The sequence below is a fragment of the Entamoeba histolytica genome, genomic scaffold, assembly GCF_000208925.1.
Source record: "Entamoeba histolytica HM-1:IMSS scf_1104750518443 genomic scaffold, whole genome shotgun sequence".
Taxonomy (NCBI): Eukaryota; Evosea; order Mastigamoebida; family Endamoebidae; genus Entamoeba; species Entamoeba histolytica.
In genome coordinates this window covers 110,739-133,396 of record NW_001914876.1, presented here as the reverse complement: position 1 = coordinate 133,396, position 22,658 = coordinate 110,739, and the positions used below count along the sequence as shown (strand labels likewise).

The 22,658-nt window shown below is 25.4% G+C and overlaps 8 protein-coding genes across 8 annotated transcripts, besides 2 other annotated features; 5 read left to right on the top strand and 3 right to left on the bottom strand.

Moving 5' to 3' along the window:
* The first annotated feature begins 170 nt into the window (after positions 1-170).
* Positions 171-4,763: a repeat region.
* A 26-nt stretch (positions 4,764-4,789) lies between these two features.
* Positions 4,790-9,549: a repeat region.
* Positions 9,550-9,740: 191 nt separating this feature from the next.
* Positions 9,741-10,449, top strand: EHI_142260 (uncharacterized protein). Its single transcript, XM_001913457.1, has 2 exons — positions 9,741-9,824; positions 9,878-10,449. The coding sequence occupies exons 1-2, from the start codon at positions 9,787-9,789 to the stop codon at positions 10,428-10,430; spliced, it is 591 nt and encodes a 196-aa protein (XP_001913492.1). The 5' UTR covers positions 9,741-9,786; the 3' UTR covers positions 10,431-10,449.
* Positions 10,450-10,892: 443 nt separating this feature from the next.
* On the bottom strand, positions 10,893-12,071 carry EHI_142250 (methionine gamma-lyase; the record flags this gene model as incomplete). Its single annotated transcript, XM_643714.1, has 1 exon — positions 10,893-12,071. One exon carries the CDS (start codon positions 12,069-12,071, stop codon positions 10,893-10,895), a length of 1,179 nt encoding a protein of 392 aa, XP_648806.1.
* A 398-nt stretch (positions 12,072-12,469) lies between these two features.
* On the bottom strand, positions 12,470-13,453 carry EHI_142240 (uncharacterized protein; the record flags this gene model as incomplete). The annotated part of the gene is made up of 1 exon (XM_643713.1): positions 12,470-13,453. The coding sequence occupies one exon, from the start codon at positions 13,451-13,453 to the stop codon at positions 12,470-12,472; it is 984 nt and encodes a 327-aa protein (XP_648805.1).
* Positions 13,454-13,659: 206 nt separating this feature from the next.
* EHI_142230 (uncharacterized protein) lies at positions 13,660-14,178 on the bottom strand (the record flags this gene model as incomplete). Its single annotated transcript, XM_001913456.1, has 1 exon — positions 13,660-14,178. One exon carries the CDS (start codon positions 14,176-14,178, stop codon positions 13,660-13,662), a length of 519 nt encoding a protein of 172 aa, XP_001913491.1.
* A 425-nt stretch (positions 14,179-14,603) lies between these two features.
* EHI_142220 (uncharacterized protein) lies at positions 14,604-16,684 on the top strand (the record flags this gene model as incomplete). The annotated part of the gene is made up of 2 exons (XM_650986.2): positions 14,604-14,673; positions 14,815-16,684. The coding sequence occupies 2 exons, from the start codon at positions 14,604-14,606 to the stop codon at positions 16,620-16,622; spliced, it is 1,878 nt and encodes a 625-aa protein (XP_656078.2). The 3' UTR covers positions 16,623-16,684.
* Positions 16,685-18,496: 1,812 nt separating this feature from the next.
* On the top strand, positions 18,497-19,261 carry EHI_142210 (uncharacterized protein; the record flags this gene model as incomplete). Its single annotated transcript, XM_643281.2, has 2 exons — positions 18,497-18,888; positions 19,001-19,261. 2 exons carry the CDS (start codon positions 18,497-18,499, stop codon positions 19,236-19,238), a joined length of 630 nt encoding a protein of 209 aa, XP_648373.1. The 3' UTR covers positions 19,239-19,261.
* Positions 19,262-19,392: 131 nt separating this feature from the next.
* Positions 19,393-20,492, top strand: EHI_142200 (U3 small nucleolar ribonucleoprotein subunit, putative; the record flags this gene model as incomplete). Its single annotated transcript, XM_651003.1, has 2 exons — positions 19,393-19,525; positions 19,588-20,492. 2 exons carry the CDS (start codon positions 19,393-19,395, stop codon positions 20,490-20,492), a joined length of 1,038 nt encoding a protein of 345 aa, XP_656095.1.
* Positions 20,493-20,708: 216 nt separating this feature from the next.
* EHI_142190 (WD repeat protein 2, putative) lies at positions 20,709-22,497 on the top strand (the record flags this gene model as incomplete). Its single annotated transcript, XM_001913455.1, is given in 2 exon segments — positions 20,709-21,732; positions 21,749-22,497. The coding sequence occupies 2 exon segments, from the start codon at positions 20,709-20,711 to the stop codon at positions 22,495-22,497; spliced, it is 1,773 nt and encodes a 590-aa protein (XP_001913490.1).
* Between the last annotated feature and the right edge of the window lie 161 nt (positions 22,498-22,658).

The window sequence follows — 22,658 nt, the reverse complement described above, 5'->3', positions numbered from 1 at the left end:
AAAATACTTTAAGAAATACAAAAATATTCAAATTGATATTTTACTTTTAATAATTAAAACTTCTTTTATTTTTTAATTTTGTTAAAACATTAACAAATAATTTTATTACCAGTTTATTATCTAATTTTTATTTTTTTGTTGTTTTTTTCTTTTTAAGTCTTTATAATTAAAGTTGCATTACAGAAGACATTAAAAAAAATATAGAAAAACAAATAATCAAAGAAGAAATTCACATCAACCAAGAAATATAAATGATAGAAGAATGAGTGAAAATAGGTATTATCTGTATTGACAGAAATGCATGAATAATCACACTAATCATTACAATAACAATTATTACCATAAATATCACAACATAGATGATACAAATCATTTCACTCATCACTTCAATCATAATCATCGTCATAAACACTTTGACAATAATAACAACTTCAACAGAAATAAACAATATCAATATAAGAAAAACAAATACCATAATAACACACAAAGAAGGTACAAACAATATCAAAATAAGAAACAAAACAGAAATCAAAGAAAAGAAATGATTGAAATACAAAACCAAGAATATTGGAAAAAACTCTTTGAAGAAGAAATTAAAATACTTACACCACAAGAAGTAGAAGAAATTAAAAATACCAAGATTAAAGAATATACATCATCAACAATATGGAGGAGATGGTATTTTCTTGCACGAGAAAAAACAAAAACAATCAGAATAGAAGAAGAGACTATTAGTATGACTATGGAAGAAGACAATAATCAGTACAACCCAAATGAGATTAATGATAATAGAATATACAATAACTATGTAATGAGTATTGAAAGTGAAGAAGACGATGATAAAGATTTTAATAAAAAAAGAAGAATATTGATGAAAAGGAAGAAGAAAACAGTAAAAAGGAAAAAAGAGTAGAAGAAATAGAGAAAAAAGTGGAGGAAGATGTGAAAGAGAAAGAAGAAATGAAAATACAAGTAAAAGTAAAAGAATAAACCATTAATAAATTAACCAAAGACATTATGGCATTAAAGAAGAAGCATGAGAATGAGATAAGCACAAAAAAGAGTGTGATAAAAATATTTGAATTCCATGCTGAATCTGAAAGGAAAATGTTTGAAGTAAACAATTTAACACAACAATTACTCTTCCTGAAAGATAAAGTATCTAAATTAGAAAATAAAAATACACAATAAGAAAAGAAGAAAGATGAGGTAACTTACAATATAACAGACTCATCAGAAACACAAATTTGAATGATATTTTCATCAATGTGGTAGTAGCTGATGAAATATCATCAAGTGAAGATGATCTTCCAAAAAAGAAAGTTAAGGCAGAAATCCATTGAAGAAATGAATATTCAGCATAAGAAGATCACCACATTTGAATTAGATAATCAAAAAAAGGGGGAAGCAAACAGATAGAGAAGAAGAAATTTTAACACTTTATAAATGTTTTGCTTTGAAATTATTTGAAAGAAAATTAAGAGGTCAACTAAAAGAAGAAATAATAGAAAGATTAATACATGAATTTGGAATCAAAGTAAATGATATTAATGAATATAAAGAAATAATAAAGAAGACATTTAAAATAAAGAATGAAATTAAAAGAGAAATTAATAGAATAATGGAGGAAGAAATAATAAAACATCAATGTCAAGATAAAGAATTAAAAGAAATAATAACTAAAATGAACAAGAAAGAAGAAATAGAAGAAGAGGAGGTAATGAAAATAATTAAAGAAGAAGAAATGAAAGAACAAGAAGATGTACAATTTATTAACTATTATTATAATAAGAAGAAAATACATCAAATAATTAATATTATTAATAAAAATGAAATAATAATCAATACATTAGATAATTATTATCATTATATTAAAACTTTAGCTTCCACTATTAACATAATTAATAAAAATAAACAAGAAAGAAGTGGAAAGAAAAGTATAGAAAGGATATTACAATCAAAAATATGTAGATTAAGAGATTTACTCAATAATAAACAATATATGAAATTAAAAAGAATATTACATATTAAGAAATATGATATATACCACATTAAAATAAAAACAATTGAACAAATAAACTATTATAAATACCTCCGAAAGATGAAAATAATAGAAATAGAAGCAAGAAAGAATAATTTGAAAAGAATAAGATTGAATTATAAAATGATGAAATATGGAAAAAGACAACATCTAAATAAATCTAAATAAGATGAATATCCAGATAATATCTCATCTATTAATTTCTGGAAATGAATCTATGAAACTAACACTATTATAGATTTCCTGAATATTAATTTATATGAAATATTAATTGAAAATAGAATTAATGATAGAATGTCTATAATGACTCCAAATGAATTAGATTGTGATATTAAATTTATTGCTAACTGGAAGGCACCGGGTGTTGATAAAATACAAGGATTTTGGATTAAATATTTAGAACAACCAAAGAAATATTTATTAAAATTATTTAGTGAATGGTTAAATAATCCTAATGAAATACCTCTTCATTGTATTCAAGGAAGAACAATATTAATATATAAGAAATGAGATAAACTAGACAATCAAAATTACAGACCAATAACGTGCTTAAATTGTCTGTTAAAAGTGTATACATCAATATTAAAGATGAAAATAGAAAGCCAATTGATGTTAAATCAAATTGAAAAACAACTCTCATTAAATCAAATTGGATATAAAAATATACATATGCATCAAAAGAAGGATTATTATACAACATTATAATCCAACAATTATTATTAAAGGCTAAATGGAAGTGTTTAGAAACATATTATGACGTCTCCAAAGCATATGATAGTATTAATCATCAATGGATTAAACAATGTTTAATATATTTTAATATCACACTAGTAGTAATTAATAATATATTATATATTAAATAATACATATCTTAATTTATATAATAATCAAGAAAGTGTGGGTATAATTAATGTAGAAAGAGGAATAATACAAGGTGATAGTTTATCTCCACTCTTATTTGTATTATCCATTTATATATTATCTAAACAATTAGATAAACAAATAAGCAAATTAAATATTAAAATGAATGGAGAAGAAAAACAAATCCAGTTAAACCACATATTGTATATGGATGATTTAAAGATAATGACTAATAGCCTCGATGAAATGGAAAAAGCACACAAATTAACTAAAGAAATATTTAATGCAATATGATTAAAAATTAATGTAGAAAAGAGTGGGATAATGACTAATATCAACATTCAAATAAATGATGAATTAGCTGAACTACCAAGAGTAACTAATGATAATCATTATAAATATCTTGGTATTGAAATAGGAGATAAAGTAAATATCAACAAATATTGTACAAGAATATTAAATGATATATCTTCTATTTTATCATCATTAAATACTATGAAATATAGCAACCTCAATACAATAAGAAAGATTAATAGTGATATAATCTCCAAATTAAGATATGGATTTTGTATTGTCCCATGGAAACTAGGAGAATTGGAGAAGATAGATAAACAAATAAGAAATTCATTAATTCACCTCCAATTATACAGTAGAAATATCCCAAAAAGTAGATTATATGTTAAAATAAATGAAATGGGATTAGGATTAATGTCAGCAAGAGATGAATGTGGTAAATAATTATTAAGAATATATTTAAAATATAAGTGGAGATCAAGCACAGAAATATGAGAAACGATAGAAACAATAAAAGAAAGTCGAAATGGAATAATTAAAAGAATGAAGAAAGCATTTGGTAAGAAGATTAATTTTAATGAATTAATGAATGTAATAGAATTAAATGAAAGAAAACACAATGTAAAGGAAGTAATTGAATGGGTAAATAATGAATTAAATGATAGATATTTAAATGAATGGAAAGAAAAGAAATGTGGTGAATATATAAGATGTGCAAATGGCACTTTCAATGATAAAAAATTAACAGTAACCACATGGAAATCATTAAATATAAAAAGAAATGCATTCCTCAAAATAGTAAAAATGCAAGAAGGTGTAACTATGACAGGAAGTATTAAATCTAAAATACTACAAAATGATGATTTAAAATATTGTAAACATTGTCCTAACACAATAGCATCTATTAGTCATATATTGTTAGGATGTAATGAAAAAGAACCAAATATTAAAACATGATTATGTTTGTAAACAAATATATAAACACATATTAATTACACAATTTAATGAATTTGATTCAATTGATTTTAATATTCCTCATAATTGTATTAATAATGATGAAATGGTTATAACTTATAATATTTATTTATTGGTTAATGACAATTCTTTCCATGCTAGAAGACATTATATAATATCAAAATATGAAAGAAAAGAAATGATATATCATAGATGTTGTTATATGTCAGGATAATAATTTAGAATTAAATTAAATTCATAAAATAAATAAATAAATACAAAGAATTCCAAAGAATTCAAATAGAAAATAAGAAATAATAGAGAAATAATATATTTAGAAATAATACCTGTTATATTATCAATAAATGGTTTAATACATAAAGAATCAGTAAGAAGAGTAAAAGTACTAAAACTACAATTAAACTTTCCCAATATCATACGAACAATAATTATCAAAAATATGAAAGATTTAATGTTTTATACATTCAATTCTGACAGCACAATAGAAGAAGAACAATCTAATGTGAGCATGTTAGAAATGAACTCTATAACAGTATTAGAGTATATTGAAGAAACTGAAATAATCATTTCTCAATATGAAGAAAATCAAATTATTTATATTAATATTAATTTTAAAAGAGATCCTTTTCCAATGCAGGAAATACAACAAATTTTAATGCAATGGCTATTGTGTAAAACTTTGAGGTATCATAAAGAAAAGCAAACAAGACATAGAAATCCAATGTCATACAATAAAAAAAAGAAATATCAATAACATAAATAGCAAAGAAATAATAATAAAAGTAAACGATATGTCAAGGAAAATAGATTAGAAGACAAAAGACACAAATAAAAACAAATAAGAAACAACATAAATATAATAATAATGATTATATAAATAACAAATATAAATGGCTAACAATAAATGAGATACAAGAAAGAATAAAAAGAATAACAAGTGAATGGAATAAAGGAGAATAACCAGAAATACTCAAGAAGTAAGAAGGTAAAAGAAAAAGATGGTATGATATTCTTCAAGAAGTATATTCAATCAAAAAGAAAAAGATAATTGAAAAAACAAAAGAAGAGTTTAAAGAAAAAACAAAAGATTGGGAAGAAAAAGACATTAAAATAATTGAAGAAAGAATTAAAAACAAAAACCCAATTAAAGAAATGAATGATAGATGTAAAATTGCAAGAATAATAAATGAAACAGAAAGTATAATGAAAACACAAGAAGAAACAAAAAATAAAGAAGAAAAGTTAGAAGAAGAAAAAGAAAAAGAAGAAATACTTGCTCTGAAAAATCAAATTACTGAATTAAAAGAAAAAGTTAAAGAACTCAGCATGGAAAAAATGGAAGAAGAACAAGCCATCTCAGAAGAAATGATGAGAAAAGCAAAAGAAATAGTTAGGAAATAATTTGAAGAAGAAATTACAGAAATGAAAACACAAAATAAAAAGATTCAAACGAATTATGAAGAAATGAAGAAAGAAAATGAAAAAATAGAAGAAGAAAACTTAAAACAACAAGGAAAAATAAATGAGATAGAAGGAAAGAAAATCACAGAAGTAAATAATAAAGAAGAAAAAATCCGAAGCATCCAAGCTAATAAAAAGAAGATTGAAAAAGAAAATGAAGAAATGAAAGAAGAAATTGAAAAGTTGAAAAAGAGAAACAAAACGCTAGAACAAAATGCAAACACACTAGAGAAGAAAATTGAAATGATAGAGGAAAACACTGAAGAATTAAAGAAGGAAATAAGAGATAAAGAAAAACAAATCTCTGAATATCAAGAAATTGCAATTAAAAACCAAGAAATTGCAGAAATAACAAGAGAAGAATTAGACAACACACAAAAAGAAAATGAAACACAAAAACAAATAATATCAAAACAACAAGATGATATTGAAAATTTTATCTCACAGAAGGAACTGGAGAAGAAGAAAACAATGACACTTGTGATAAATACACAACCAGTATTGAGGAAAACATCATCAGGAACGATGGAGATGAACGAAACTACTCCTATGAAAAGACAGTAGTGGAAATCGAAGAGAAAAGCACTGATTGTCAAAAAACAAGAGATGATAATCAGACAAGAAATACAACAAACCAAAGAAATCAAATTTTAAATGAAGTGTTGTATTGTTTTGCAATTAATTGGTTGAATAAGAAATTATATAAGAAATTAAGATGGGAACAAATAGAAAATATGATAAAAGTGACAAACATTAATGTAAATAATGAAAAAGAAAATATTAAATATATTAAAATGTCTCATAAAATAAAAGAAACCACTAAACGGTACATTAAAATGAAAGTAAATGATATAATAGAAGGAAGAGTAGAGTGTAATTCAATAATAAAAAATCATAATAAAGAATAACTCTACAGAAATTGATGAAGAATATCTTAACACTCTCATCAATAAAGTGAAAGAAATGAAAGTAGAAAAATGTACAAACATTAATTACTACTGAAAAAGAAAAGAAGCTGACTAATTAATAATGGAAATTAATAATAGATTGGATAATATCAAGAAGCAGAATGCAGGATCTGCAAGATGATATGAAAAGGATTTCAATGATTATGCACCTCTATCTCCAAAATAAAATAATAGGAGACAAATTTGATGAAATAAAAGAAATCCTAAAGAAAATCAATAGACTAGAAGATTTGGTCAAGGGAAGAAATTGTAGAGAATAAAGTGCATCATGAAATTAAAAGAATATGATGAAGAAGGAATAAAAGTCAAAGCACTAGAAAGAATAAAGTACCTAAAATATATGATGACTATGATAAAGGAAAGAATTAAATTTAATAAAAATGAAATAATCAGAATCAATACAAATAAAATCATGTTTGATTATAACAAGAAAATTAGAATAAGGAAGAAACAAAAAATGAAATATACAAAAATAACGATATTACTTTAGAATATTAGAAATGTTATATGAAATACAGGTGATATTAAATAAAGAAAATTGGAAAATAAAACAAAACACGATATTGAATGAAAGATATAGAAATTATGATAGTGTCATAATAACATTAAATGAATTAAATTTAAGTATAATGAGAATAAGTAACTGGAAAGCACCAGGAATAGACACTATATATGGGTCTTATTTGAAAAGAATGTCATCATCAAGAGAAATCATTCTCAATATCTTCAATGAATGGTTGAACTTCATTCAAAACATCCCATTAGACATGGTAAGTGGAAGAACTTTATTAATCCACAAAGTGATAGGAACGATGTCACTAATTATCGTCCTATTAGTTGTACAAATGTAATTATGAAAGTATTTACCTCATATTAAAAGAAAAGATTCACATTAGACTTAATATGAATAGTGAATCATTTAAAATTAGTAAAAATCAACTGGGGTGTAAATTACAATCTTTAGCTGCTAAAGAAGGAATAATTAATAGTTATATGTTAAAGCAGCAGAAAGAAGAGAAATACCCAAAATATGATGAGTCATATTATGACATTAAGAAAGCATATGACACAGTCAACCACGAATGGGTAATTGAATCATTAAAATATTTTAATTATGAGTGTGTCATCATTGACATTATTGAAAGTATGATGACTAGATTGAAGATATTCATCGGCTATAAATTTAATGAATATCTAGGATATATTAAATTAAATAGAGGAATTTTACAAGGTGATTCCTTATCAAATCTACTCTTCATCATTCAGATGAATGTAATTTCTCAAATCATCGAAGAGAAATTCCCAAAAGCAAATCACACTTTATATATTGATGAAATGAGAATAATGATGCAAAGTAGTGAAGAAATGGGAATAATCCACAATGAAATTAAAGAAATAATAAGTTACATATTGAAATGAATGAGAAAAAGTCAGGAATGGTATTAAAAAACATTAAAGAAATACCAAATGGAATGCAGAACATCAATGTAATTGAAAGTGATGACTTGTATAAATACTTAGGAATATGGCAGTCCGATGAAATTGATGACGCCTTCAATTGTAAAACCATCAAAGAAAAAATGAATCAGAAGATGGAAGAAATAAACAGTGATGAAAGTAGTAATAGAAGATATATTACTAGAATAAACACTGAAGTAATCCCTATCTTCAGATATTCAGCATCAGTTGTAAATTGGAAAATCACTTAGACAAAATTGATTTGGAGATAAGAAAATATTTAAGAAAGGCAAAATACATTGGTGAAACTCCAAAGATAGGTTGTATGTCATTATAGAAGAAATGGGTGAAGGATTAATAAATATAAATGATGAATATGTTATTGAATTAGTAAGAACAGTAATGTACTACTGTACCAGAGAAAGTGAAATAGGAAATAACATATTAGATAGATGGTACAGTAAGAATGGAATATGGAATAGAATTAAAAAAGCCCTAGGTCATAAAATAAATGAAACAAAAATAGAAGAAATAATAAATGAAGGGATAGAAAAGAAAAAAGAAAAAGAAGTAGTAGTAGAAATAAAGAAATTAATGACCAATACATCAAAAAATGGAAGTGTCATCAAATAAGTGGATATTTTAGAAGATAGTTCGAGTCAAAATGAGTAGATAAAACTACTACAGTGAAAGCATGGAAGTCCATCAATATTAAGAAAATGAATTTCTCCAATTAACTAAAATGCAAGATGGAGCAATATTTTGTGGGTATAAAAAAGCAAAAATAATGAAAAATGAAAGATTGAAATACTGACCACTATGTAAAGACAAGATAGCTACAGTAGACCACATTCTACTATCTTGTATTGGTCATAAAAAATCACAAATGGAAAAACATGACCATATTGGCATTATAATATGGGAGGGATTAATAAGAAAATACACAGGAAATAATCAATATAAAAAACCTCCATATGAAACAGTGTTCCAATATAAAGACATCACTATGATATGGAACAAACAAATCATGCCTAAAAGTGAATGACAATATCACAAAAGACCAGACATATATGTATTAGATAAAAAGAATAAAACTGGTTTATTATTTGATATGATTATTGTGGATGATCACAATATTAATGGAGCCTATTGGAAGAAAAGAAATATGTATAAAGAATTAAAGAATAGGCTAATGAAAATAGAAAAATAAAAAGATGACAAAATAAATCCAGTAGTAATTTCAATAAACGGAATAATGAATAAAGAAAGTATTAAATTAATTAAAGAATTAAAAATTGAAATTGACATCGAGAAAGAAGTAAAAAACATTGTAATAAAAAACATGATGAATGTTATGGAATACTGCGGAGATCACAACCAAATATACTCAGTAGAGCTGCTTGAAGAAGAAGACGAAGAGACGGGATTAGTCTCCCCTGAGCCAGGAAGAATAGAAGCTAGTTCTATTAATACTTAATTAATTGCTTTTTATTAATTTACTTTTTTTTTGTTTTTTTCTTTTTAAGTCTTTTTATTCTTTGAATTGTTTTGTAAATCAAAAATTTGTATTATTTCTTTGTTTTTAATAACAATTTATTTGTCTTTTTTTTTAAATAAAAAATTTTAAAAACTTAAAAATCTTAGGATTAATTTTCGTTTATGTTGTTCTGCTTGGCTAGTATTTTTGTTGCAAGTGGAGTTTCATTAATATTCCTTATTTATTTTGCCATGAAAAATAGTCAACAACTAATCGCATCTATTGCAGGGTTTGTTAAATGATGAATAAACTTAATGAATAAAAATGATAATGATATAATAGTTCAATTTCATGGTTGATAGCTTTAAGTATTATTTCTTTGGTGTGGTTAGTATTACCTTTTTCACACCAACATTATGTATTGATTATTTATTCATTTATTATTACAGAAGTTATTAGATTTACAACACTAATTGGTATTCATTATTTCACAAAAAAATTTGATGAAATTAAATTAGTTGGATTTGGACTTGGGGTTGGTGCTGCTGTATGTCAAGTATTAATTCATAATGTTCCTTATTTACTTTTATCAACAGGAGATGCAGACCTTTATCTTTTAAATCCAATAATTGGAAATTTCACTGTTGTTGCATTCAATGGTTTTTGTTACTCTGTGTATTTGATATGTTCATACACTAGTCTTTCTTTATTATTACACCGTAATAAGAAAGATATTATATATTCAATTATATTTGTATCTCTTCATGGAGCTATTCTAGTAGCTGGAATAATGAATTACTATGTTTCAGTTTATCTTGGAATAACATTGATGTTATTAATTGACATCATTACTGTAATTATGACATTCATTATTCTATACCATTATCGTCATTAATAACTTCGTTTTTTTATTTTTTCTTTTATTCTCTTTTCTCACAATTATTCCTTTATCAACTATCAAAGAATATTTCCAATTGAATATTTAAATAATTAACACCTTTATGAATATTTGATATATTACAAAGGCAAACCACTACCTCTTTAAATAATATTTTAGAAAAACATCTAATAGAATCATAATACTCTGTTTTATTTATTGTTTTTTATTAATATTTCTAAATACAATTTGGTTAATTTATAAAGTAATTTATTATCCTTTATTTTCAATTAAATAAAAACAATATTTATATTCAAAATAATTATCTATAAACCAAATCAAATATTTGTTTATTTTGAAATAAAATTATGTCTTCATCTATTCTAAAATAATATTAAATATATTTATTTATTATATATCTTAAAATAAAGAAATTTTATTAAATAAGAGTAATTCTATGTCCGATTCATTTTTATTCAATTAGCATTGTTCAAGAGCTTGTTTTAAATCAGCAATGATATCATCTGGATTTTCTAATCCAACGGAAATTCTTACAAGTTCTCTAGTTAAACCTTGTTGTTTAAGAAGATGTTCTGGAACAGCAGCATGCGTCATTGAAGCAGGATGTTCAATAAGGGTATCTAAAGTTCCAAGAGAAACAGCTAATCCACATAATTTAACATGTTCCATAAGTTTTTTAGCAGCTTCAAATGATTTCATTTCAAATGAGAAAGTAGAACCAAATCCTTTCATTTGTTCCATAGCAATTTTATGACCTGGGAATGATTCAAGTCCTGGATGATTAACTTGTTTAATTTTTGGATGTTGTTCTAAGAATTTGGCAACTTTAAGTCCATTCTCCATATGAACTTTCATTCTCATTGGAAGTGTTTTAACTCCACGAATACATAAGAATGCATCCATTGGTGCCATTAATGATCCTGTATCTTTTCTAAATGCTTTAATCTTTTGAAGAAGTTCTGGGTTTTTAGTTGTAACAACACCACCAACTACATCACCATGTCCATTAATGTACTTAGTAATTGAATGAAGAACAACATCTGCTCCAAGTTCTAAAGCTGGAAGGAATACTGGTGTAGTAAAAGTACAATCAACAACTAAAATAGCACCTTTTTCATGACAAATCTTAGCAATTCCTTTAATATCTGAAACTTTACATGTTGGATTTGCTGGTGATTCTAAATAAACCATCTTGGTATTTGGTTTCCATGCTTTTACAACAGCTTCATCAGATGCAGTATTAACAAATGAAACATCAACACCCATATCTTTAAATCTATTTCCAAATAATTCAACAGTACATCCATAAAGAGTATCACCAGAAATAAGATGATCACCAGCTTTAAGAAGTCCCATTGTTGCAGAATGAATAGCACCCATTCCTGAACCAAAAGCAGCAGTTCCAACTCCTCCTTCTAATGAATTAACAAGTTCTTCAAAATATTCAACAGTTGGATTTCCCATACGAGAATACATATGTCCTTCTCTTTTTCCTCCAAATAAATCGGCTCCCATTTGAGTATCATCAAAAAGGTATGTTGATGTTTGGAAAATTGGGAAAGTATGTGCATGTAATGGTTCTCCCCACTTAGATGGAGTATGTAAAACTCTTGTTTGTAAATCCTTCAATTGAGACATAGCAATGGTATTTGTTATTAATTAGTTTGTGTAATTATTTAAATATTTTTAGGGTTATCACATTTATTCTCTATTATTCTTTTCATCTTTCTTTATTTACTGTCTTTTTCTTCCTTTTTTTCGGGAAGTTGTTTTTTTCGTATAAAAGTGTTTTTTGACAGTCCATAATAACACTATTTCCTTCTTTTTTTTTATCTTTTTTTCAAAACTGTTGAATAGAAGCATTCTACTTCTCAAATTCCCTTTTATTATTCATTCTCTTAGTATCTTTTTCTATTTTATTTAGTTTGTCTTAAACAAAAAAGAGTGTTAATTCTTCTTCTTATTACAATTTTATTATTTACTTTTATTAACTATCACTTTAATTCTTTTGTTTTAGCTTTACTAAAAACATTAAATTATTTCTCTTTAACTTCTTTTGTGTTGAGTGACTCTTTTGTCTTGTTTTTTACTTGGGTGTTTTTATAAAAGATGATTTTAGAACCAAATATTTCTAATCGACTTTTCACAAATTTTATAATAGTTTGAATATTAGTAATAATATGACTAAGTAATGAACTAAGTACTTTTTCTAATTGTTTTCGAGCAAGTTCTTTTTCTTTTATTCTCTTGTGAATAGCTTCTTTTAATGACGTTTGGAAATTATTAATTGAACAAACAAACAGGTTAACTAAAATTTGAATAATTGACTTATTCTGATTTTTTCTTGAATGGTTGTTACACTTAACTTTATTTTCTTTTTGTTTTGACTTAATAATTAATTCTTTAACTTTTGTTTCATTTTTTAAAACTTGTATGAGTTTGTCTTTCACTTGCATTAATGCAACTTCAATTGGCTTTTCTATTTCTTCTATTTCATTAATAATATTCAATATATTATCAGGAATCTCTAATACTATTCTTTCTTTATGTTGTTCAACTTTTCTTTTCTCAAGTTCAATTAATTGATTTAATGCATCTTTTTTTTTATCAAATGGTTGCTTTTTTAATTGATAATTATTAACACATTGATATTTTTCAAAAATATTTTTCACTCTCTTATTGATAAAGTCTACTGACTCACTTTCTTTTTCAAACATACTTATCAGAACTTTGACTTTTTCAGCAAGTTTTTCAATAATCATTTTTTTCTGGTTTTCTTCCATTGTATAGTTTGAATCTTCTTTTAAAACAAAAATACCCTCTTGCATTATAAGAAAGGTATTTTCTAACTCTTCATCTTCAGGAAATAATGTGTTTATCATTTTTATGAAGTTTCCAAATATCTGTTCAGTCCTTTGTAAGTCTTTACTGTTTAATTGAGCTTTTTCTAATTGGTTTTCTTTTTTTAATGGAATGCTTGACACCAACCATAATGTAAACACAAAAAGGATCAGTTCCATTCTTTTTTTTTAAATTTTGTAATGTTTAAACATAAATGTCTTTTCGATTAAAATAGACTAAGAAAATTTCTTTTCATTACGTTCAAATACTTATCAAAAAGAGATGAATTGTTTGAAAGGTTTTTGTTTTATTTAAAATTATTTTAATTATAAAAATAAACTGAGATATGTTAATTATTAAAAAAAAGTACAGAAATTCATTACAATTAATTTTCATTTGAACTTTTTTTAAATTCATTCATCATTTCTTTTGTGGTTTGTAATTGAGAAGAAGATAAATAATCAAAAATGTCATAAAATGATCTCATCTCTTCTTCTGTCATTAAAACCGCTTCGTTTCCATTTGTTTTTTGAGATTGAAGTAAAATCTTATTTTCTTCTACAAAATAAGGACTGCCTCCAATAAAGAACGTATGGATATCATCTTCATCTGTTGGTATGACAATTTTGTTCCATTGGTTTGCACATGAAACTTTTTCTGAATCAAATTCTTTATTAAATTCATTTTCTTTATTACTTTTATCATATCCTGAATAAAATTTATTTGATATCATATTTAGTTGTGAGACAATATCAAAAACATTTGTCATTAATTCATCTGGAGTTATTTCAGGTGTGATTTTAGACTTTTCAGTAATTGTCTCAAATCCCATTCTCATTAATTTGAGATCAATGTCATTTTCATTCAAACTTTCCCAACCTTCAATGTATGTCTGTTTTTCCATTAACTGAATTTACTAGTTTCTTTTTATTTTACAGATTTATCAATTTGTTGACACCATTGATTTTCTCATAAATAATAAGAGTCCAACAACACATATTCAAATAAACATAGATTTGTAATATCTTTATAATGAATAGTAATGTTTTATGCGTTGTTTGGTTTAAAAATTTGAACCAGTCAAAGAAAGATTATGATTTGATTAAAGAAAGTCAGAAAAATTAAAAACAAAAAGAAGAAAAAATGTGAAAAAAACTTTGTTTCAATCTTGAAAAAGAATAACATGTCACGAAAATCAGCAACTATTCCACCAGTGACGCCATTGGTTTGTAACGAATTACTTTTTTATTTAAACAAAAGATGAGCATAAAAAAAAGAAGTTAATTAAGTTAGGTAACTGCACTTGAAATTGTTGAAGATTTTAATAAAATGAAAAAAGATGGATTATTTCCAGAACAATTTTCTATAGATGTTCTTTCAAATAGTGTATTACCAATTTGTTTGTTTAATGTTCATTTATAAAATAAGATAAAGAAAGTAAAAGTACCATTGATTAAATGATGACATTGGATATAACTTTCTTTTCTTTTTACTAACAGTATATACATGAAATAGAAACATAAAAAATAATAACAAATAGTAAATAATGTTTATCAACGAATCATAGCACTTACACCATTATGTTATACAACTGATGAAATTCTATCACCAAATCATCGTGGGAGATGGATAATTCTTACTGAAAAAGCAATAAAATATTTAAGTCAAAGTATTTTAGCTTTTTGTAAAGAATTTTATTCAAATGGAACAAAAAGTGGATTAAATATTGCATTATATAGACTTAATTATGTAATGTATTTATTTTCAATTGAAGAACCATTTGCTAAGATTACCTTAAACCAAATAAAAATTCCAGAAAATGATCCGGAAAATCAATTTAACTTTAAGAAATATGACAAAACGATAGAATGTCTTTCTAAAGCTGTTGCTCATTGTTTAACAAAAGATAAAAAGAAAATATTTAAAGCAACAGAATTTTTCAAGAAGATAGAAACAGATGTTTTTACTAGAATTCCTAAAAAGAAAACAGATAAAAAACCATTATCAGTAACAAATTCATATATTAAAGAATTATTTAATTTTAGAGGGTTATTAAAAGCACAATTAGATATGGCATATAGAGATAATTCTAATGAAGAGCAAGGAGTGAATTATCAAAATGTTCTTATTGAAGGTTATGCTATTACTTTTCCATTTAAAAATAAGAAAATGATTGCAGCAGATGTAATGAGTGAATTTTTATTTGCTCTTTTTGATTGTCAAACTGATGAAAGATATAAATCATATCCAAAAGATCCATGTGAGATAGAACAAACAATAATGAATTTAATATTCTTCTGGTATGTTAATTATAATGAAGATTTTCATACACCATATTGTGATACAATATTAAAATTTATGAATACATATTGTTCATTAGTTTTTGACTCTGAATGTATTAATGTTGCAGTAGCAGATAGAAAAATTGAAATGCAAAAGAAAGGAGTTCAAATTAAAGTTCAAAGTAAGAAAATTAGATTATGCTATATTAATGAGAATATTGTTGCTGATATTATGACTGAATTAGATGCTCACTTATATTTTCTTATTCCAATTTCTATTTATCTTGGTAATTTAACTTCAGACATTTCATCAGAAACAAAAGGTATTGATTCAAAATATGTCCGATTTACTCATGACATTGCATCTCGTGCAGATAAATATTCTGCATTTGTAAAAAGAATGATTGGAATTGATATTAATGATTCTTATCAATTCTTTATTTCATTATGTACTTCTCTAGTTTATAGATGTCATAATTATTTTGCATCTTATATCATCTTTTCTACATTACAAAAAGTATTAGATGAAATAAACACAAGAAAAGAACGTGGATTTAATCTCAATTCACTTGAAAAGAATGTCATTGAACAATACAATGATCTTAAATCTATTTTCCCAAATACTTCTAATCCAGGAAATTTAGAAAATTATCAAATAACAACCAAATTAGCACAACCATTTATTTGTCATCCTGATATATTAAAATCAGTTGGAAATAAATTAATGAGTAATGCAACAAAATTATCATTAAAAAATGAAGTGTCTCCAGAAATTGCTAATGAACTTAATACGTTTGTAAAAAATTATGAAGAAAGTGAAATTTATTATTTACAAAAACCAAAAGTAAGAGCTGAAAGTTTAAGACCTGTGTTAGGATTTGATTTATTAGAATATTTAAGTAAATTACCAATAGATGAATCAGAAGAAAAAACATTAGCACACTTCGATAGACCAACTAAAATTGTTATTAAACGAACAACTAAAGAAGATCGTATTAAACGACGTAAAGCCTTAGCAAAGAAAAGAATGAGTAGAAGAAAAGAAAAAGCTCAACAATCTAATTAAGAATGTAACTGGACTTTTTTATGTGAAAATTATCTTAAATGCTTTCTTGAAGAATTTAAATGAATTAATTCAATTTTTATTACATGCAATGAAATTCATTATTAATATAAAGAGATTCTAAATGATTAAATAACATTATGTTTATTGACTACCAACTAAAAGTTATTCTACCATATATAATTATTCTATATCATTAATATATCATGATTAATAATAACATTTTTTTAAACCCACTTCTAGAAATTATTCACTATTCACTCAGACAAAACTATAAAGAGAAAACATAATAACAAGAAATGAAGATAGAATAAACAAAATTACTAAATAAAATATTGTCTTTATCTTGAATAATTCAGATGAATATCTATCAACTGTAGTACTATTACTATTACGTCATAATGATTCTTAAAAATATATGAGTTATTCACATAACTGGAAGAGTATGGTAGTAAAAGAAATGACGTAATATAGAAATAAAGTGTCTTCAACTTAAAGAGATTGTTGTTTATCATTGTTGTTAATTGACTAACATCCTTTCTTCAGGTTCATAAAACAAATGTAAAAATAAAATATCATTAATCACACTATGATTTAAATCAACTTTTAATGTTAATACACTCTAGTTGGACGTCATTTATTTAATACAATGAAAAGCATACAAATTGTTTAAAAAAAAGGAAATTATAAACCTCATAAAATTGTTTAAAAATACTAAAAATACAGTTAGAAGAAGTGCACAATGAACAAAGAAACGAATTTCTTTTAATCTAATCATCTCCTAGTGAAAACTACAACATTTAATAAAAGAAATATTGTTTAGTTAATAACCTCATAACTAACAAACAGTAGTGTAAAACATTTGAATTATAAATGGTAATTTTATTTATTCTATGGTGTTACTAAGAATATTTAATGAAGAAAAGTATACAAATACTTTAATACGTACAAAGGACAATTGAACTAGATTTATCATATTTATTACAACAAACACAATCAATACTTACTATAAGTTATAATCAATTAGGTTTTAAATGGTTTTTATTAAATATTTCATTATATACACAATTTGTATTTGATGTTATTTGTATTTTATTAACACCTTTATCTCACATTAAACAAGACATTCTTTGTCTATCAAATAACTCATAATTTGGTGAAACAATCTTATGTAAAATAGTATAACAAAAACACTGTGTATGATAATGGTATTCACTCATAATGTTATAGAAAACAAAATACAGATTCATTTATTTATCAACAATATTCTTTGTTATTAAGTTGATAATATACCAAATTAGTTCAATCAATGTTTCTTATTTTACATAGAAACAATTAATTATTATTTTATAAAAGTTGAGTGTCTTGTGTTTTATATGACTTGTTTCTTTATGATATGTTCTTTAGACTCTAAAAACTTATTATTACTTATAGAAACAAAAGTACTTTTTTCATTTTTAAGAATGGTTCAAGGAAGAAATAAGAGACGTTTATTCTTTACAATTAGAAAGTAATATTTCTAACAGAAGAGTATTAGAAGTTATGGATAAAATAGACAAATGACAACACTATCTCATTAACAATTTTGTAGACTAAGCATTTTAAATCTTCATTGATTGGATTTATACAAAAAATCACTTGATGATTAAAAAGACTTCTATAAATTAATATTTTAAGAATTTTAATGGATATAACAAGAATAATTGTAATATTTTGAATTTATTTGAATGAAAATAATAAAATAAATGATAAATGAACTATACGTCAGGATTAAGAGAATAAAACCCTAAAAATTTCTTCTTTCTTTTTCTTTTAAAGAAATAAAAAATGAAATTAGAAAAAGAACTAGAATAAACGAATCAAAAAAGTACTTTGAAATGAGTGCAACTGAAGAACCAACTGTTGTTGAAAGAAACCCAAGCAGCAATTTTGATAAACCAAAAAAAGATAAGAAAAAGTCTCATAAAAAAAGTAAGAAAGTGAATCAAAAGAAAACAAAACTCATAGTTGGTGCTTCAGATTATGTTCCTGAAGAACAAAGTCATAAAGAACAAGACCAAAAATCAAAACAAACTTCAACTCGAACTAGTCAAAGAAAACCAAAAGCCCAACAAGGTCAAATGAGTCCACTTCAACTTCTTGAACTTAATGTTTCATACCAAATTGCTTGTTTATTTGAAGAAAATTCTCTTTCATCAGGATCATTCATTAGAAAGTTTATGGATGATAAAGGATTCATTTCAACAGAAATTCTTGCTAAATTATTAGCGTTTGTTTTTATAATTATCATCTCAAATGTCCTTTCAAAACAAAATGTATCTTACATCAATTTTCACGAAGCGTTGTTGTCAGATAAAATCAAAACAAGTATTTATTTTTAGATGTTCACCAGAAAATATTCAAAATGCTGTTGAATTTACTCAAAAAGCTAATTCAAAAATTATTTTTAATGCATCAACTAAATCTGTTGGGTTGAATGAAAAATGTGCTAATTATTCTCTTCCTCTTTCAGAACGTGTTAACAAAATTGAGGATAAAGAAGTTTTGAAATACCAAAGAAAAGCTCAAGAATGGATTATGAAAGGATCAAATTCATTAGTCCTTCCACATCCAAACTAAATGATTTCTTAAAGAGCGAACAAGATTTTTGTTATTGTTATTCTTTCAAAATAGTTTTTCAATAAAAAGGAAAGAAAAAGGAAAAAAGTTGGGAAAAGAACGAAATAATAGGGAAATAGGGTTAATAAAGAAACAAAAAATATTAAATTGTATCATGTCAATCGAAAAGACACAACAAGTTCATCAATTACTTAATCAGATTCATCAAAATCCAACAACCATTTTTCCTAGTGTATCTACACCAATCCAACAAAAAATAAGAGATGCATTAAAATTCATATTACAATGTTTGTTTCAATAATTTAAAATTTAATTCTCATTTATTAAAAGAGGAAAAGGTAATGTGTAGATTATGGTATTAATGGGATTATTATTGATAATTTCACAGATGAACAAATTTATTATCAAATCAATGAATTTAATAAACAAAATTTAGCAAAGATTAAAGGAATTCAAAAGAAAATAGAGAAAAAAATTGATGCCATTAAACCAGTTGAAATAGAAGAAGATAATGAAAAAGAAAAAAATGGAGATAGTGAAAAAGAAGATTTAAGTTATATGGATGAAGAGATTGATATGGATAAAATGAATCAAGCCATAGATGAAATGGATAACTTTGAACTTGGAGATGGAGATTTGGATGAGATTGTTGATAAAGAAGAGGATAACAGTGGTGAAGATGAAATGAGTGAAGAAAACAATGATAGCATTGAAGATCATCAACCAATCGAAGGATTTGAACAAGACGATGATAATGACGAAGTTCAAAAAGAACCAAAGAATGAATTTGAAAAACAACAAGAAATCATTAAAAATAAAATTACTAAGTTAGAAGAAGAAAATATGAAAGAAAAACATTGGAGTATGTTAGGTGAAATTAAAGGGGAAGAACGACCAGTCGATAGTTTAGTTGATCTTGACATTGATTTCCAAAATACTAATAGACCACCACCTCCAATGACTAAAGAACAAACATTAAGTTTAGAAGATCTCATTCGAAGAAGAATAAAAGAACAAAGTTGGGATGATGTTGTAAGAAAAACATTAGTCCAAAAGAAAGAGAAAAAAGAGATTGAACTTGATGGAGAGAAGAGTAAACTTGGATTAGGTGAAATTTATGAACAAAAGTATGCTAAAGAAATATATGGGTTTAATTCAAAGGATGAAGAATTAAATCAACAGAAAAAAGAGATTATGAAAACATTTGAATATGTAATGAAAGAATTAGATAAATTAACATCTGCTTATAGATGAGTTAATAATTGAATGATTGATTGACTAATTATTCAATGTAATTGTTACTTAATTTTAAATGTATTTTATTTGTTAAAAAGAACAAACAAAAATAGAATTGTCAAAAACAATAAAATAATAAAATTTATTAGTTAATTAGTTTTCTTTAGTTCTAATATTAAAATTTAGAAGAACTAAATAAACTCACCGTCAAAGAAACTCAAAAAGTAAAATCAAATGACTAAAGTGACACAAGTATATGCACCATTACCATCTGTTACAAGAGGAAAACCAGTCCATATAGGGTATAATGACCATAATAAGATGGGGACACATATTGTTTATCCAACAGGGAATTGTATAGTTATTAAGAACGTTAACAATCCATTAGACACGGATATTTATTATGAACATACAAGTGAAACTACATGTGCGAAATATAGTCCAAGTGGATATTATATTTGTTCAGGGGATGTTCAAGGAAATGTTAGAATATGGGATACGACACAAAAAGAACATCCATTAAAGTTTAGTTTTAAAGCACTTTCTGGACCAATTTATGATATTGCATGGACTGGAGATAGTCAAAGGATATGTGTAGTTGGAGAAGGAAAAGAGAAATTAGGAAGTGTATTTATGTGGGATGCTGGATCATCAGTTGGAGAGATTTCAGGACAAACAAAAACATTATTGTCATGTGATTTTAGAGGAACACGACCATTTAGATTAATTACAACGGGAGAAGATAATTATCCATGTTGGTTTGAAGGACCACCATTTAAATTTAAGAAGAGTATGAAAGATATTCATAGCCGATTTATTAATTGTGGAAGATTTTCACCAGATGGAAGTTTGTGTGTTTGTGTATCAAGTGATAAAAGTATATCTGTATTTGATGGGAAAACAGGAGAAATGAAATATAAAAAAACGGAACATAAAGCAGGAGTTTATTCAGTTACATGGGGAAGTGATAGTAAAACATTTATTACAGCATCAGCAGATAAAACATGTAAAGTTTGGAATGCAGAAGATGGGAGTGTAATCAAAACAATTGAATTTTCAAATACAATTGAAGAACAACAACTTGGAGTAGTTAATACCAAGAATGGAGTAATTTGTGTATCATTAAATGGAAGTATGCATAATATTGAAGAGAGTAGTGGAGATATTAAAGAAGTAATTGAAGGACATAATAAACCAATTACTGCACTTGCAAATGATGGAGAATATTTATATTCAGGATCAAATGAAGGGACATGTTGTTCGATGGGAAAAAGCTACAGGAAAAGCTGTTGGAATTAGTGGGAAAGGACATTGTACAAGAATTAATGATATTGTTAATTGTGGAGATAAAATTGCTACACTTGGGTCAGATGATTGTGTTAAGATTATTGATAAAAGTCGAATGGAATATGAAGATAGTATTAGTACGGAATCTCCAGCAAATTGTGGGGTATATTATAATAATACATTATATGTTGCAACTAATAAAGGAATTAAAGTTATTCAAGGGAAAGAGATTATTCAAAGCATTAATCAGAGGAATGGAGTTGCAACACTTGCAATCAATGGAGATAAGACTATACTTAGTGCAGGAATAAAAAGTGAAGGATGTATTAAATTTTATTCAATTAATAGTGATGGACAATTAACTGAAAAAGGAGAAATTAAAGAAGACATTCAAGGAACAGTTTACAGTATGGACTATTCAAGTGATGGTAAATACTTTGTTCATTCAGATGATACAAGAAAGATTGTTCTTCGAGATGCTAAGACGAATGAAGTTATTTATTCAAGATGGGTTCCACATAACTCAAAAGTCTTAAAGCTTAGATTTAACAAGGATAGTACAATGATTGGTACAGCGGGAGCTGACTCATATTCATATGTATTGAATGTTGAAACGAAAGCAATCACAACACTTGGAAGAGTTCATCCACTTGGAGTTAATGATGTGTTCATTGATGAAGACGGAAAGATCTTTACTTGTGGAGCTGATAGTACAATCAAAGTCTCTTCTCTCTAATTCTTTTCGTTTTTCTTCGTTTTTGTTTTTTATTTTAGATTAGATTTTTATTGTAAGGATTGAATTTCTTGGGGAAAATAAATGTCATAACTTCCAATTTGAAGACTTTATTGGTTATGGAGATTGTTTTTGAAAGGAAGAATAACTTTCTTGTTACGAGA

Coding starts and splice junctions, on each gene's coding strand:
- EHI_142260 (XM_001913457.1), top strand. CDS start 9,787: ATGAAAAATAGTCAACAACTAATCGCATCTATTGCAGG. Junction 9,825..9,877: donor CTAATCGCATCTATTGCAGG/GTTTGTTAAATG, acceptor ATGATATAATAG/TTCAATTTCATGGTTGATAG.